Source organism: Oncorhynchus gorbuscha, linkage group LG02 (genome assembly GCF_021184085.1).
Source record: "Oncorhynchus gorbuscha isolate QuinsamMale2020 ecotype Even-year linkage group LG02, OgorEven_v1.0, whole genome shotgun sequence".
Lineage (NCBI taxonomy): Eukaryota > Metazoa > Chordata > Actinopteri > Salmoniformes > Salmonidae > Oncorhynchus > Oncorhynchus gorbuscha.
In genome coordinates this window covers 26,768,846-26,785,733 of record NC_060174.1, presented here as the reverse complement: position 1 = coordinate 26,785,733, position 16,888 = coordinate 26,768,846, and the positions used below count along the sequence as shown (strand labels likewise).

Genomic DNA, 16,888 nt, shown 5'->3' with positions numbered 1-16,888 from the left:
TGTGCATATTTATATGCAAAAATCGCAGTTTACATTGGCGCGTTACGTGCAGTAATGTGTTGATTCCAAAACATCCGGTGATTTTGCAGAAATACTCAATAAACATTGATAAAAGATACAGAATTAAAGATAGACTTCTCCTTAATGTTAACTGCTGTGACAGATTATTTTTAACTTTACGGAAAAAGCATCATCTGAGAACGGCGCTCAGAATACAAAAAACAGCCAGAGGAATATCCGCCATTTTGGAGTCAACCAAGTAAGAAATATTCACTTACCTTTGATGATCTTCATCAGAAGGCACTCCCAGGAATCCCAGTTTCGACAATAAATGACTGATTTGTTCCATAAAGTCCATCAGTTATGTCCTAATAGCCACTTGTTGTTAGCGTGTTCAGCACAGTAATCCATATTCATGAGGCACAGGCACTTCTTCCAGACAAAAACTCAAAAAGTTCAGTTACAAGCCTTTAGAAGCATGTCAAACGATGTATGGAATCAATCTTTAGGATGTTTTTAACATAAAACATCAATAATGTTCCAACCAGAGAATTCCTTTGTCTGAAGAAAAGCACTGGAACGAGAGGTAACTCTGTCGGGAGTGCGCGTCATGAGAACAAGGCACTCTGCTAGACCACTGACTCAAAGAGGTCTCATGAGCCGCTCCTTTATAGTAGAATCCTCATTCAAGTTTTTAAAGACGTTTGACATCTAGTGGAAGCCGTAGGAAGTGCAACTTTATCCATATCTCAATGTGTATTCAGTAGCACAAGCTTTGAAAAATGACAAACCTCAGATGTCCCACTTCCTGGTTAGATTTTTCTCAGGTTTTCGCCTGCCATATGAGTTCTGTTATACTCACAGACATCATTCAAACAGTGGTTTTCTATCCAATACTAAAAATAATATGCATATATTAGCATCTGGGACAGAGTAAGAGGCAGTTCACTCTGGGCACGCTATTCATCCGAAAGTGAAATGCTGCCCCCTATCCCAAAAAGGCTAGCTAACTGGTGAAGTAATTTAATGTTGAGCTAAATGTAAAATGTATACATATATATCTCAGAGGTTTAGAAAGGAACAGAAAGGAACAATATAAACCAGTACTTTGTTTTGGTTCGAACCGGTTCAGAACCTTATTTTGCTGGTCGGAACAGTGGGATGGAACGGAAAAAAGAATTGGAAAAAAAGATTGAAAAAACGATTGGAAAATGATTTTTGTTCCAGCCCCTCTTTGAAACAGACATGACCAGAGAGCGCCACAAATATCTCAAGCTTAATCCTCAGCTTCACTGATCCTCACATCTGCCTTGCAGAGTCTGTTGTCTGATGTGTCTGTCAGTCTCTAAACTAGAAATGTATGGCAGAGAAGAAGAAGGCTATACCACTGCAGTCTAACTGAGGTTTGATGTTCTTATTCCCCTCTCCTATCAGTGTCTGCATGACGCCACCTGCCTGGGACCCCCTTGATCCTGCTGCAGATCCTGAAGGGACACACCTGTCCCCCAGCCCCCCGATGCCCAACTCCCAGAGCAGCCACTGAGCTCCCAATGTGACCAGCCCAGCCGGCCACCCACCCGGATGCCGCCATGCCCATCATCAGCAATGCAAACCACGACTTCAGCAACCTCTCGGCCAGCGATGACAGCAGCCTCGACGCCATCTTCACCCAGATCCCAGAGACGGAGTCGGTCAAGGGGGTCTATTATCAGAGGGCCCAGTTCATTAGACGACCAGAGGACCTGCTGTCAGTTGACCACGGCCTGCTAGCGGTCATCAACGTGGGGGGAAACCAATACACCTTCCCCTGGAGCACACTGGAGCAGTTCCCCCTTACCCGGCTGGGACGGCTCTGTGGTCTCAGCAGCCCAGAGGAGATTGCCGGCGTGTGTGACGACTATGATGAGACGCGGCGGGAGTTCTTCTTTGACCGCAGCCCCTCGGCCTTCCGCGTCATCCTCAACTTCCTGGCGGCAGGGAAGCTGCGCATGCTGAGGGAGATGTGCGTGCTGTCGCTCCACGACGAGCTGCTCTACTGGGGCGTGGAGATGACCTACATGGAGCGCTGCTGTAAGAGGAAGATGTACACGCGCATCGAGGAAATGAATGAGCACGAGAGGCAGGAGGAGGAGCAGAGGCAGAGGCACGCCCTGCTGCGCCCCCCAGTTGAGGAGACTCGCTATCGCAAATTCATGAACCAGCTGAGGGATATGGTGGAGAACCCCCAGTCTGGATTGCCAGGGAAGATCTTTGCCTGCCTGTCGGTGGTGATGGTGGCTGTGACCGTAATAAGCCTGTGCATCAGCACCATGCCGGACCTCAGGGAGGAGGAAGACAGAGTGAGTGAGGCCAACCCCTGCTACCCCCAGCCAATGATATATATATATATATATATATATATATATATATATATATATATATATATATATATATATAATATATACACACTAGATTTTTGACAGGAAGCACTGATTTGAAACCACCGCACTTGCATCTTGGCAGTCCCCCACCATTGTAAAAAATGCATACTTTTAAATCATATTATGAAAAACTATAAATGTTACGGTCCCCACTACAACAACAAAAATACTTATATACATTTAATTTTGGCCTTGAAACATTTAACTGAAATACTGTAGAATTACATGAATTCCTGTGGAGGAATGCTTCTCCTGGGGAGTGCCAATATGGCCAACCGGTGGCTTCAAAGCCTCTCATTGGCCAATACATAGCATCAGCAATGGGTACTTAGCATCAGGGTTTATATACTGTATATAACTTCCCCCAACACATAAACAATGACCACTGCAGTGCCATCGGGCTGTAGCTTTATAAATATCCACCAAGATAACTCACATTTGTCACCCTTCCTGGATTTTCCTAATGTTTGGTGATTAAGGAAACTTAAAGTTACAGTGATTTATCCTCACAGCAGATATATTCTTAGCGACTGAGTGAGTGATCACGAACCACGATGATCAATATGCTGGCCACAGCACAAACAGGGCATAAACAAGCTCAGAAATTACTTCTCACTTTATTATCCTGCACCCAATGTCAGCGTGCATGCACGTGTGTGTGTGCGTGTGTGTGTATGTGTAGTTGTACTTGTGTGCATGCGTGTGTGCAGTATTTGTATACTTGTTGTTATGTTTGTGTGTGTTCTAACTGATTAACTTTCTGCACTTCTCAGTTGGGTGCATACAGTATAATACAGCTAAATTGGTCTTTCAGACACTTACCACCAAAAGTTGAATGCATGACACGCACTCTTTCACACACACACATTAACATACGCTCTGTTGCCTCAGGTACATTGTCTGTGCCTGTGGAGGTGTTCCCTAACTTAGTGTGCTCTCCCATCTGTGTCTGCTCATAGCAGCAGGAAATATTGAAGGCAGCCCAGCCAGACCTCCCCGATGTCAGTAAACACTAGAGAAGAGAGGGAGAGTGCGCCAACTTTGTGTGTGTTTGTGTGCGTGTGTTTGCTCTCCCATCTGTGTCTGCTCATAGCAGCAGGGAATATATACAACCAGACCTTTCCAATGTCAGTAAACATTAGGGGATAATGAACAGGGCCCAACCAGACCTTTCCAATGTCAGTAAACACTAGGGGATAATGAACAGGGCCCAACCAGACCTTTCCAATGTCAGTAAACACTAGGGGATAATGAACAGGGCCCAACCAGACCTTTCCAATGTCAGTAAACACTAGGGGATAATGAACAGGGCCCAACCAGACCTTTCCAATGTCAGTAAACACTAGGGGATAATGAACAGGGCCCAACCAGACCTTTCCAATGTCAGTAAACACTGGGGGATAATGAACAGGGCCCAACCAGACCTTTCCAATGTCAGTAAACACTGGGGGATAATGAACTGGGCCCAACCAGACCTTTCCAATGTCAGTAAACACTGGGGGATAATGAACAGGGCCCAACCAGACCTTTCCAATGTCAGTAAACACTGGGGGATAATGAACTGGGCCCAGCCAGTCCTCTCCAATGTCAGTAAACACTGGGGGATAATGAACAGAGCCCAACCAGACCTCTCCAATGTCAGTAACCACTGGGAGATAATGAACTGGGCCCAGCCAGACTTCCACAATGTCAGAGAACACACACAGCTAACAGCACCGCAACCACAGCGTTGCAGTGGGTGCACAGGGGCCCATTTCCATAGACACTGGAGCTCTATGGGAAAAACAATCACATTCTCACGGCAGGAATCACGCTCACAATCATATCATAGCAGGGGCCCCGGTATTGGGAAGAGAGAGGGAGAGTGTGTCAACTTTGTGTGTGTGTTTTTTTTTTGCCTGTGTGTGCTAACTTGTGTGCGTGCATGTGTGGTGTGTGTGTCCGTTCATGCCTGACGTACCTTATGTGTGAGTGTGGTTGTTTTTTTTGTTTGTCTATCTGGTAAAAGATCCACAGTCTCAGTTATATTTAAAATGGAGAGTGGCTAGAGAAGGTGCAGCAAGCTGGGTCTTGGAGGAGCTGCAGGCCTGTCATATTTCATTCACACAGTAAGGCTGTTAGTCACTGTTTCTAGCTGGCATGGTGGCATGGGTCACACTCCCCTATCTGCTCATTCATCTCTGTGTGTATGTGAGCATGCTAGTGAGGGTAGTGTGTTAATCAGAGAGCGAGAGAGAGGTAGATTAAAGGAGAAAGGGAGAGAGATTCACCTTTCAGCAGGACAATAACCTTAAACACAAGGCCAAATATACACTGGAGTTGCTTACCAAGACGACACTGAATGTTTTTGAGTGGCCTGTGGTACTAACAGTTTAGAATTAGATTGGCTTGAAAATCTATGGTCTTGAAAATGACTATCTAGCAATGATCAACAACCAACTTGATGGAGCTTGAAGAATTTAAAGAAATACTTGAAGAGCTTGAAGAAATATTGTACAGTCCAGGTGTACACAGCTCTTAGAGACATGAAGATAAAGACTCAGAATGGATTAAATATTTTTTTTCCCCACCCATCTACATACAATACCCCATAATGACACCTCTGAGTCAACACTTTGTAGAAGCACCTTTGGTGGTGAGTCTTTTTGGGTAAGTCTCTAAGAACTTTGCACAACTGGATTGTATTAAAAAATATATATATAATCTTCTCCTTTATTTAACCAGGTAGGCCAGTTGAGAACAAGGTCTCATTTACAACTGCGACCTGGCCAAGATAAAGCAAAGCAGTGCGACAAAAACAACAACACTGAGTTACACATAGACAACTGTACAGTCAATAACACAATACAAAAGAAAAATAGAAAAATCTATGTACAGTGTGTGCAAATGTAGAAGAGTAGGGAGGTGGGCAATAAATAGGCCATAGAGGAGAAATAATTACAATTTAGCATTAATAATGGAGTGATACATGTGCAGATGATGATGTGCAAGTGGAGAGACTGGGGTGCAAAAGAGCAAGAGGGTAGGTAATAGTATGGGGATGAGGTAGTTGGGTGTGCTATTTACAGATTGGCTGTGGACAGGGTCAGTGATCGGTAAGCTGCTCTGACAGCTGATGCTTAAAGTTAGAGAGGGAGATATGAGACTCCAGCTTCAGAGATTGTTGCAATTCGTTCCAGTCATTGGCAGCAGAGAACTGGAAGGAAAGGTGGCCAAAGAAAGTGTTGGCTTTGGGGATGACCAATGCAATATACCTGCTGGAGGGCATGCTATGGGTGGGTGTTGCTATGGTGACCAGTGAGCTGGTGAAAAGGCAGGGCTTTACCTAGCAAAGACTAATAGATGACCTGGAGCCAGTGGGTTTGGCGACGGATATGTAGTGAGGGCCAGCCAACGAGAGCATACAGGTTGCAGTGGTGGGTAGTATATGGAGCTTTGGTGACAAAACGGATGGCACTGTGATGGACTGCATCCAGTTTGCTGAGTAGAGTGTTGGAGACTATTTTGTAAATGACATCGCCAAAGTCAAGGATCGGTAGGATAGTCAGTTTTACAAGATTATGTTTAGCAGCATGAGTGAAGGAGGCTTTGTTGCGAAATAGGAAGCCTATTCTAGATGTAATTTTGAATTGGAGATGGTTCATGTGAGTCTGAAAGGAGAGTTTACAGCCTAACCAGACACCTAGGTATTTGTAGTTGTCCACATATTCTAGGTAAGAGCTGTCTAGAGTAGTGATGCTAGTCTGGTGGGAGGGTGCGGACAGCAATCGGTTGAAGAGCATGCACTTAGTTTTACTAGCATTTAAAAACAGTTGGCCATGGAAGGAGTGTTGTATGGCGTTGAAGCTCATTTGGAGGTTTGTTAGCACAGTGTCCAAAGAAGGGCCAGATGTATACAGAATGGTGTCATCTGAGTAGAGATGGATCATAGAATCACTAGCAGCAAAAGCGACATCACTGATACAGAGAAAAGAGTCGGCCCGAGAATTTAACCCTGTAGCACCCCCATAGAGACTGCCAGAGGTCCGGGCAACAGGCCCTCCGATTTGACACACTGAACTCTGTCTGAGAAGTAGTTGGTGAACCAGGCGAGGCAGTCATTTGCGAAGCCAGTGCTATTGAGTCTGCCGGTGATTGACAGAGTCGAAAGCCTTGGCAAGGTCGATGAAGACAGCTGCACAGTACTGTCTTTTATCAATGCCAGTTATGATATCGTTTAGGACCTTGAGCGTCGCTTAGGTGCACCCATGACCAGCTCGGTCGGAAACCAGATTGCATAGTGGAGAAGGTACGGGATCTCAGACGATATGAAAGAGAGGTTGAATAGGCTTGTAATAAGGGTCACAACAAGTTCGGCAGATCATTCTAGAAAGAGAGAAGGTCCAGATTCTCTAGCCGAGCTGATTTGTAGGGATCCAGATTTTGCAGCTCTTTCAAAACATTAGCTGTCTGGATGTGGGTGAAGGAGAAGCGCAACTTGGCAGGGTGGAAAGATGTTGGGTGGAAAGATGTTGGCTTATTGAAATTATCGAGTTCGGCAGATCATTCTAGAAAGAGAGAAGGTCCAGATTCTCTAGCCGAGCTGATTTGTAGGGATCCAGATTTTGCAGCTCTTTCAAAACATTAGCTGTCTGGATGTGGGTGAAGGAGAAGCGCGGGGGGGGCAACTTGCTGCAGGGTGGAAAGATGTTGGGTGGAAAGATGTTGGCCGGGGTAGGGGTAGCCAGGATAAAAGCATGGCAAATATGCTTATTGAAATTATCGATTATCGTAGATTTATCGGTCCTATCCTCAGTGCAGTGGGCAGCTGGGAGGAGGTGCTCTTATCTTATTCTCCATGGACTTTACAGTGTCCCAAAGTATTTAGAATTAGTGCTATAGGAAACATATTTCTGTTTGGAAAGCTAGCCTTAGCTTTCTTAACTGACGGAGTATATTAGTTCCTGACTTCTCTGAAAAGTTGCATATTGCAGGGTGCTATTCGATGCTAATGCAGAACCCCACATGATGTTTATGTGCTGGTCAAGGGCAGTTAAGCTCTGTCAAGTTGATTTTCTGCAGGCTCAACCTTGTGCTTATAGCTGGTTTTTTTTTTCTGTGCTTATTCCATTTATTTTTATCCTAAAACACTCCCAGTGTCTGCCGATGGCAAGCATACCCATAACATGATGCAGCCAGCTTAAAAATATGGGACTGGTACTAGGTGATGTGTTGTGTTTGCCCTGCAAACTGTTATGTGCAGGTGAAGGAGGACCCAAACGCGACTTAACAGAAACAGAGTTTATTAATGCTCAAACCGAATAACTGAAACTTAGATAGTAGAGGGAAAACAACTGGAGAAGCGGCCACAGACTGCAGTTCGCTCGGTAGGCGCACGAGACACCTGCTCACACGCAGCGTCTGAAGAAGGCACAAGTTTGGATGATTAGGGGAATAGGAACAGCTGGGAGCAGGAACGGAACGATAGAGAGAAGAGAGAGCGAGAGAGTGAGAGGGGGGGGGAGAGAGAAGGATAGAACCAAACAAGACCAGCAGAGGGAAACGAATAGGAGGAACCAAGGGCTATATCTGTTTTTAAGACAATAATCACTAACCAAAACAACAATAGACAAGGCAAATTTACATTTTGGAGAGGCATGTGTTCATATGGTCCATTGCGTAGCGAGGTGAGCTGGAGGCATGCCGATTCAGACTGCTAGCAGGCCGGGGATAGCAGGCTAGCAGATGGGTCTCAGAGGGATGTCGCAACGTGAGAGCCTGTTGAAACCCCCTTGGATGGTTACATAGGCAGACTAGTCGTTATGGATCAGCGGGGATCCGTGTCGGCAGCAATGGGTCCAGGCCAATTGGCAAAATAGGTAATTGAAGCCCAGGAATTGTCTGATGGATTCCTTCAGCTAGCAGGAAAATGGGCCTAGCTTGAGGCTAGCTCCAGGCTAACTGGTTCTTACTTTGGGACAGAGACGTTAGCCAGTAGTAGCCACTTGGATAGCAGCTAGCTAGCTGCGATGATCTGGAGTAAATGTTCAGAGCTTGCGGTAGGAATCCTGAGATGTGATAGAGAAAAGCAGTCCGATATGCTCTGGGTTGATAACGCGCTGTGCAGACTGGTAGGAATTGACCGGGCTGAGCCTGTCAGATGTCCGAGTTAACGATGATGACCGCTAGCAGTGGCTAACTGACTACTAGCTAGTAGCTAGTTAACTGGCTAGCTTCTGAAGGGGGTTCCAGTTCTAACGTATAAAAAATAGCAGATCCGTACCACAATGGGTGATGCGGGTTGCAGAAGAGTATGTTCAATCCGTAGATGGAAATTGAGATTAAAAATATTTTTAAAATATACTAAATATATACGAAGAAAAAGTGATATATACACGGGACGGGAGAAGACAATCAAAACAGACATCCTGCTACGCCGTCTTAGATTTTTTTCAGTATAGTAGTTGCCCCTTATTCTTTAAAAAAAATCAGTTAAGCTCTGTCAAGTTGATTTTCGATCATTGCTAAACAGCTATTTTCAAGACTCGCCATAGATTTTCAAGCAGATTTAAGTCAAAACTGTAACTAAGCCACTCAAGAGCATTCAATGTCACCTTGGTAAGCAACTCCAGTGTATATTTGGCCTTGTGTTTTAGGTTATTGTCTGTTGGAAAGCAGGCTGAACCAGGTTTTCCTATAGGTTTTTTTTCTGTGCTTATAGCTGTATTCCATTTATTTTTATCCTAAAACACTCCCAGTGTCTGCCGATGGCAAGCATACCCATAACATGATGCAGCCACCACCATGCTTAAAAATATGAAGACTGGTACTAGGTGATGTGTTGTGTTTGCCCCAAACATAAAGATTTCTATTCAGTTGTAAATGAGAACTTGTTCTCAACTAGCCTACCTGGTTAAATAAAGGTGAAATAAAAAAATTAAAAGGACCAAGTTAATTTATTTGACACATTTTTACAGTTTTACTTTACTGACTTATTGAAAACAGGATATGTGTAAATAAAATGTTTTATTCTGTACAAGCTTCCTTCTTTTCACTCTGTCATTTAGGTTAATATTGTGGAGTAACAACAATGTTGTTGATCCATCCTCAGTTTTCTCTTATCACAGCCATTATTCTCTGTAACTATTTTAAAGTCACCATTTGCAGTATTGCTTAAGGCCCTGATTCCATTTTTATACACCTTTCTCTTTTCTCACTATGCATATTCTGACCTTGAATTTAAGCTTGAGAATAGCATGCTATTCACTCGCTATTCGTTCGAGGTGGAGATCTAAGAGTTGAAGGTGTGGCGGAGGTGTGTCTACAGATAAGCTCTATTCTGACCTAGCGTCCCACCTGGCCAACATCCAGTGAAATTGCAGAGCTCCAAATTAAAAAACAGAAATACTCATTATAAAAATTCAGAATACATAGTTTTATTAATCGGTTTAAAGATTAACTTCTTGTTAATCCAACAGCTATGTCATACACATAGCAATTGTTTTAGATTTTCTTTTCCTTATGATCCCTGGAGAAGAATGTGTAACGAGCCAAACTGAAAATATCATATTAACATGACATGTATTGCTGCCCTTTTCCATAAGGAAATAGGATACATATAGCTGTGCCATTATTCCGGATTTGAATTGTGTGCCCTCATCATTTGCGTGGATGAAATTTGGACACCGTAGCTATAGGCTTCTATAGGACTGAACCTGCCGAGGACTGAACCTGCCGAGGACTGAACCTGCCGAGGACTGAACCTGCCGAGGACTGAACCTGCCGAGTTGATGTATGCGCTTTAGAATGTTTTAATTATAGCCAATGCCCAGGCTTTTCTCTGTTTTGTTTTACAATTTGTATCATGTTAAATATTAGCCACTATCGGGAGCCTTCGTGAGTAATACCCACATACATTTAGAACTGTCACTTTAGTGTTGTGTTCTTAAATTTGTAGCTTAAATTTTGCATCTTTCCATTCCATTCCGTTTACCTTTCTTTCCTCTGTCACGCCATGTAAGTTGTTCCTGAGGGTCGTTAGCATTAGTGGATCTTATTAGGCTAACATTGTGAAATAATTAGGGACACATACCCTATTTGAATCGTTATAGAACTCAGACCACACTTAGCAGGTTAAATAAACCTGGAGCCTGGCGTGTGGTTCATGACAACTGGACTGTTGTTGTCATACAGTTCAAGGGTTAGTGAGAATTAGGGTAGATTTACAGGAATATTGAACACTTTTTTTCCACCTTCCAATATTGAATTAATCGAACTTAAAGATGACAACTTTCAGGATGAATCAAAAACCACTGTCAGTTTATATACACCACTGTCAAAAGTTTGGGGTCACTTAGAAATGTTTTTTGTTCGTTAAAATAACATCAAATTGATCAGAAATACAGTGTAGACATGGTTAATGTTGCAAATTACTATTGTAGCTGTAAATGGAAGATTTTTTAATGGAATATCTACATAGACGTACAGAGGCCCATTATCAGCAACCATCACTCCTGTGTTCCAATGGCACGTTGTGTTAGCTAATGACTTCCAGTCATTGCGCTATCGCAATTTATCATTGCCGCTCAAAACGACCTCTAACTGCACATTTTTACTCCTGAACTTGTTTAGGCTTGCCATGTCGGAGGGGTTGAATACATATTGACTCAAGACAGCTTTTACAATTCTAAAAACAAAATTCCACTTTGACATTATGGGGTATTGTGTGTAGATCAGTGACACACAATCTCAATTTAATAAATGTTTAATTCAGGCTGTAACACAACAAAATGTGAAAAAAGTAAAAGGGTCTGAATACTTTCTGAAGGTGATGTGAAATGGCTAGTTAGTTAGCGGTGGTGCGCGCTAATAGTGTTTCAGTCAGTGACTTCAATCGCTCTGAGACCTAGAAGTAGTTGTTCCCCTTGCGCTGCAAGGGCAGTGGCTTTTGTGGAGCGATGGGTAAAAATGCTTCGAGGGTGGCTGTTGTCTGTGTGCAGAGGGTCCCTGGTTCGAGCCCAGGTCGGGGCGAGGAGAGGGATGGAAGCTATACTGTTGCATATGTACAGGAACTATATGTACATTAACTATATGTTCAGGAACTATATGTACAGTAACTACATATACATGAAGTATTTGCACAGTTACTATATGCGCAGGAACTACATGTACAGTAACTATATGTACATTAACTATATGTACAGTAAATGGTTTGGAGGCATACAATTATGAATAGCTTTTTGCTTTTAGTAAATCACTACAGTTTCTCTTAGAGAGTATGTTCCAACATATCATTTCATTTTGCTCTGTTGGCACCGCAGGCAGTATAGTAAGACTAAGGAAAAGGAGAACAATCCCTGATGTAGTTATGAAATACAAATGTGTAGTGTATAAACTTAGCGAGAGTAAAGAGAGTAAGAGTGTGGCTGTGTAAACCCTGAGCTAGGCCACAGCAGATAAATAAAAAAGCTCAACCCTAACAACACCCACAGGGCAAGAATTATTTACCATACACTGACCTCCACAACATAAATGTTGATTCACTCCCACACTGTCAGATTATGTTGGAATGTTTTTGAATGATCATAACAAGCTATTTACATCTTCTTTCCAATGTCAGACAGCTATTGGCCTTTTCTCAAACACGTTGTTTATTCTGTCAGAAGATGGTGTTTTCAGACATTGCAGAGGAAAACATTTATTTTTGCAACACAGCGTGTGTACAGTACAATATTTCTCTCTGATTCATGTCTTCTAACTGTGCTGCCCTGCGGCGCCAAGAAAAGTTTTTCAAATATGCTCCTCGTTAAATTCAGAGACTCAGACTGGGGGAGTAATTGAATGGTGGTTTTATGTTCTTATTAGATTTTTTTGCAGTATATTTGAGTGGATTCTATGTGCTGTTTAATAGCCTCCCTCTCAGGGCAGCATTGCTCCCAGAGCATTAATCAGGAGGCCAGTGTAAACCAGCCCTGCATCTCTCCCTTCCTGCAGAGCTGATGTTAAAGACGCTCTCTACTCAGAAACAGCCTACTATCACCTGCATTAGAGCACTCTCACAGTCACCATCTGATTAAGTTATAGACTTGAGTGTGAGAGACAGGGATGGTGTTATAACCAATTTACTAAGTGTTAGGAGCTATTCTCATGATCAGATAGGGTGGTGTTATAACCCATTTATTAAGTGTTTGGAGCTATTTTCATGATCAGACAGGGTGGTGTTATAACCCATTTATTAAGTGTTTGGAGCTATTTTCATGATCAGATAGGGTGGTGTTATAACCCATTTATTAAGTGTTTGGAGCTATTTTTATGATCAGACAGGGTGGTGTTATAACCCATTTATTAAGTGTTTGGAGCTATTTTCATGATCAGACAGGGTGGGGTTATAACCCATTTATTAAGCGTTAGGAGCTTTTTACATGCTCAGACAGGGTGGTGTTGGGGTACTAGCCCAGCAGAGACTGGTTATATAGAAACATAGAAGAGTGATATGTACAGTAGATGTGGTTAGTAATCTAGGAAGATACATGAGAGTGTGCTCGCCTTAGGTTGAGTCGCTCATGCTCTCATCTGCTCTTTCCTGTTCTCTCCTACTCTCTCATTCCTCCAGTGTTACCACTGTTCATGGTGGATATTCACACTTCCTGAAGAAAATTATAGAAATGTTTTTTCCATCCTCCTCCACACCATCTTTGCTCTGTCCCAGTGATGGAGCTAGCCAATACCAGTTGGCTGGAAGCCACTCACACTTGACCAGTGAAGAAGACTCATTGAGAGAAACCAGAAGGGTCAGGTTATTTATTGAGTTGGAGACCGTAGGACTTGGGTTTAGTACTACATGTTGTAGCCCTTATCTTAACTTTCCTAAACTGTGCTATGTTTCTGTTTTGCTTCAGTCATTCTACATATAAATGTAATGATCTTCGTCTGTTGTTTGTAGAAAGTCAGACCGAAATGCAGCGTGTAGGTTACTCATGACTTTTAATGAAGCTAATACGGTACATGAAATAACGGAAGAAGAAAACAACAAATGAATGAAACTAATACAGCCTATCTGGTGACTAACACTAAGACAGGTACAATCACCCACGAAATACAACGCGCACTCAGGCTACCTAAATACGGTTCCCAATCCGAGACAACTAGAATCAACTAGAACCCCCCCCCCCCTAAGGTGCGGACTCCGGGACGCACCTCAAGAGCATAGGTAGGGTCCGGGTGGGCGTCTGTCCATGGTGGCGGTTCTGGCTCGGGACGTGGACCCCACTCAATCAATGTCCTAGTTCCTCCCCTTCGCGTCCTAGGATAATCCACCTTCTCCGCCGACCATGGCCTAATAGTCCTCACCCTGATCCCCACATAACTGAGGGGCAGCTCGGGACCGAGGGGCAGCTCGGGACAGAGGGGCAGCTCGGGACAGAGGGGCAGCTCGGGACAGAGGGGAAGCTCGGGACAGAGGGGCAGCTCGGGACAGAGGGGCAACTCAGGATAGAGGGGCAACTCAGGATAGAGGGGCAACTCGGGATAGAGGGGCAACTCGGGATAGAGGGGCAACTCGGGATAGAGGGGCAGCCCGGGACAGAGGGGCAGCCCGGGACAGAGGGGCAGCCCGGGACAGAGGGGCAGCCCGGGACCGAAGCAGCCCGGTACTGAGGGGAAGCCCGGTACTGAGGGGAAGCCCGGTACTGAGGGGAAGCCCGGTACTGAGAGGAAGCTCGGTACTGAAAGGGAGCCCGGTACAGAGAGGGAGCCTAGTACTGAGAGGAAGCTCAGTACTGAGAGGAAGCTCAGGCAGGTAGTAGGCTCCGGTAAATCCTGGCTGGCTGGTGGACCTGGATGATTAAGGTTGTCTGGCCGATCTAGAAGATCTTGGTAGACTGGCACTTCTGGCGGATCCTGGCAGACTGGAACTTCTGGTGGATCCTGGCAGACTGGTGACACTGGGCCGACTGGCGGCGCTGGGCAGACAGGAGACTCCGGCAGCGCAGGAGAGGAGAAAGGCTCTGGCTGCGCTGAACAGGTGAGGCGCACTGGACACGCTGGGCCGACTGGGAGCACTGGTGGCGCTGGACAGACAGGAGACTCCGGCAGCGCAGGAGAGGAGAACAGCTCTGGTTGCGCTAAACAAGCGGGAGACTCCGATAGCGCAGGAGTAGAGAACAGCTCTGGTTGCGCTAAACAAGCGGGAGACTCCGGCAGCGCAGGAGGGGAGAAAAGCACTGGCTGTGCTGAACAGGCGATGCGCACTGGACGCGCTGGGCCGACTGGGAGCACTGGTGGCGCTGGACAGACAGGAGACTCCGGCAGCGCAGGAGAGGAGAACAGCTCTGGTTGCGCTAAACAGGCGAGGCGCACTGGAGGCCTGGTGCGTGGTGCTGGAACTGGTGGTACTGGCGCGAGGACACGCACAGGAAGCCTGGTGCGGGGAGCTGCTACCGGAGGACTGGTGTGTAGAGGTGGCTCTGGATAGACCGGACCGTGCAGGCGCACTGGAGCTCTAGAGCACCGAGCCTGCCCAAGCTTACCTGGCTCGATGCCCACTCTAGCCCGGCCAATAGGAAGGGCTGGTATAAGTCGCAGCTGGCTCTGCACCCGCACTGGAAACACCGTGCGCTCCATAGCATAACACAGTGCCTGCCCGGTCTCTCTAGCCCAACGGTGAGCACAGGGAGTATGCACAGGTTTCCTACCTGGCATAACTATTCTCCCTTTTAGCCCCCCCCAATAATTTTTTGGGGGTGACTTTCCGTTTTCCAACCGCGTCGCAGTGCTGCCTCCTCATACTCATGCCTCTCCGCTTTAGCTACTTCTATTTCCTCCTTGGGACGGCGATATTCTCCCGGCTGCACCCAGGGTCCTTTTCCGTCTAATATCATCTCCCAAGACCAGAAGTCCTCATATTGCTGCTCCTCACAATTAACAGGGAGAGTAGGCTCAGGTCTGACTCCTGACTCTGCCACTCTCTCTCTGCGCTTTCCCCGTTACCTACGGTTTTCGCTCTGTATAGCCGTGCTCTCCTTTTCGATTCCATCCGTGTATAGCCCTCTTCGCATTGCTGTAGGGAATCCCAGGCGGGCTCCTGCACTCGCACTGGATCGGACGCCCACCTGTCGATTTCTTCCCACGTCGTATAATCCCTGCTTCTGCCGTCCATATCGTCCTCCTTTAGCTCCTGCCAGTTCACACGCTGCTCGGTCTGTGAATCGTGGTGGGTGATTCTGTAATGATCTTCGTCTGTTGTTTGTAGAAAGTCAGACCGAAATGCAGCGTGTAGGTTACTCATGACTTTTAATGAAGCTAATACGGTACATGAAATAACGGAAGAAGAAAACAACAAACGAATGAAACTAATACAGCCTATCTGGTGACTAACACTAAGACAGGTACAATCACCCACGAAATACAACGCGCACTCAGGCTACCTAAATACGGTTCCCAATCCGAGACAACTAGAATCAGCTGACTCCAATTAGGAATCGCCTCAGGCAGCCAAGCCTAACTAGACACACCCCTAATAATACACACTCCCAATTAATACAAACCCTAATACGAAAATACAACATATAAACCCATGTCACACCCTGGCCTACCCAAACATATAACAAAAACACAAGATACAATGACCAAGGCGTGACAATAAAACTCTTCAGCCCCATGCCTTTCTGGTGATTCATCTAAACGTAGGGATCCCATACACATGGCGGGTGATGGACAAGTGATAACAAGCCCATATATTACTTTTGTGAGTGTGTGTGTTTGTGCATGTGTGTGTCCTATATACTTACTTGAGTTTGCTGTGGTTTTTCAGGACAGTCAGCAAACTTTGAAAGGCAGTCCCTATGCATTATTTGTGTCCGGTTTCGACCTGTGCTTTTGAAGCGCTTATGCTCGTTTCTTTGTCCACATCCCATTCTCTCATTTTTCATTCTCCGAACGTAGACATACTCACTGAAACAAACAGTATCATTAATCAACAGCCTCATTTCACATGTAACAACATCAGTGAATTAAAGATTTTTTATGTTTTCTAAATTTGTATCGCTCTTTGTGCTTTCCTCTATATCAAATGGGGTATAAACAAGTCTCCATCTTAACTTTCTGTGCCGGGCTGGGATGTGGAAGTCAAGCAGACTAGACTGGTGGATGGGGCTGCTGAGACAGGATAAAGTAAACATATCTGTGGCTGACCCAATATACCTCGCTTCTACAGAGGTGTTTATGAGTCTCTCTTATGAGTCACACACACACACACACACACACACACACACACACACACACACACACACACACACACACACACACACACACACACACACACACACACACACACACACACACACACACACACACACACACACACACACACACCACACCACACCACACACACCACACCACACCACACCACACCACACCACACCACACCACACCACACCACACCACACATACATACACACCGAGGCACTCAGTGTCTGCTCAGTGTCTGCATG

General features: G+C 45.2%; 1 protein-coding gene across 1 annotated transcript in view; it reads left to right on the top strand.

Moving 5' to 3' along the window:
* Positions 1 to 16,888, top strand: part of LOC124000178 (potassium voltage-gated channel subfamily G member 4-like) — a 40,333-nt gene that overhangs the window by 3,951 nt on the left and 19,494 nt on the right. Inside the window, exon 2 of the mRNA XM_046306380.1 lies at positions 1,435 to 2,339. Coding sequence (XP_046162336.1) covers positions 1,590 to 2,339 — 750 coding nt within the window. The 5' untranslated portion in view covers positions 1,435 to 1,589. The remainder of the gene's footprint in view (positions 1 to 1,434; positions 2,340 to 16,888) is intronic.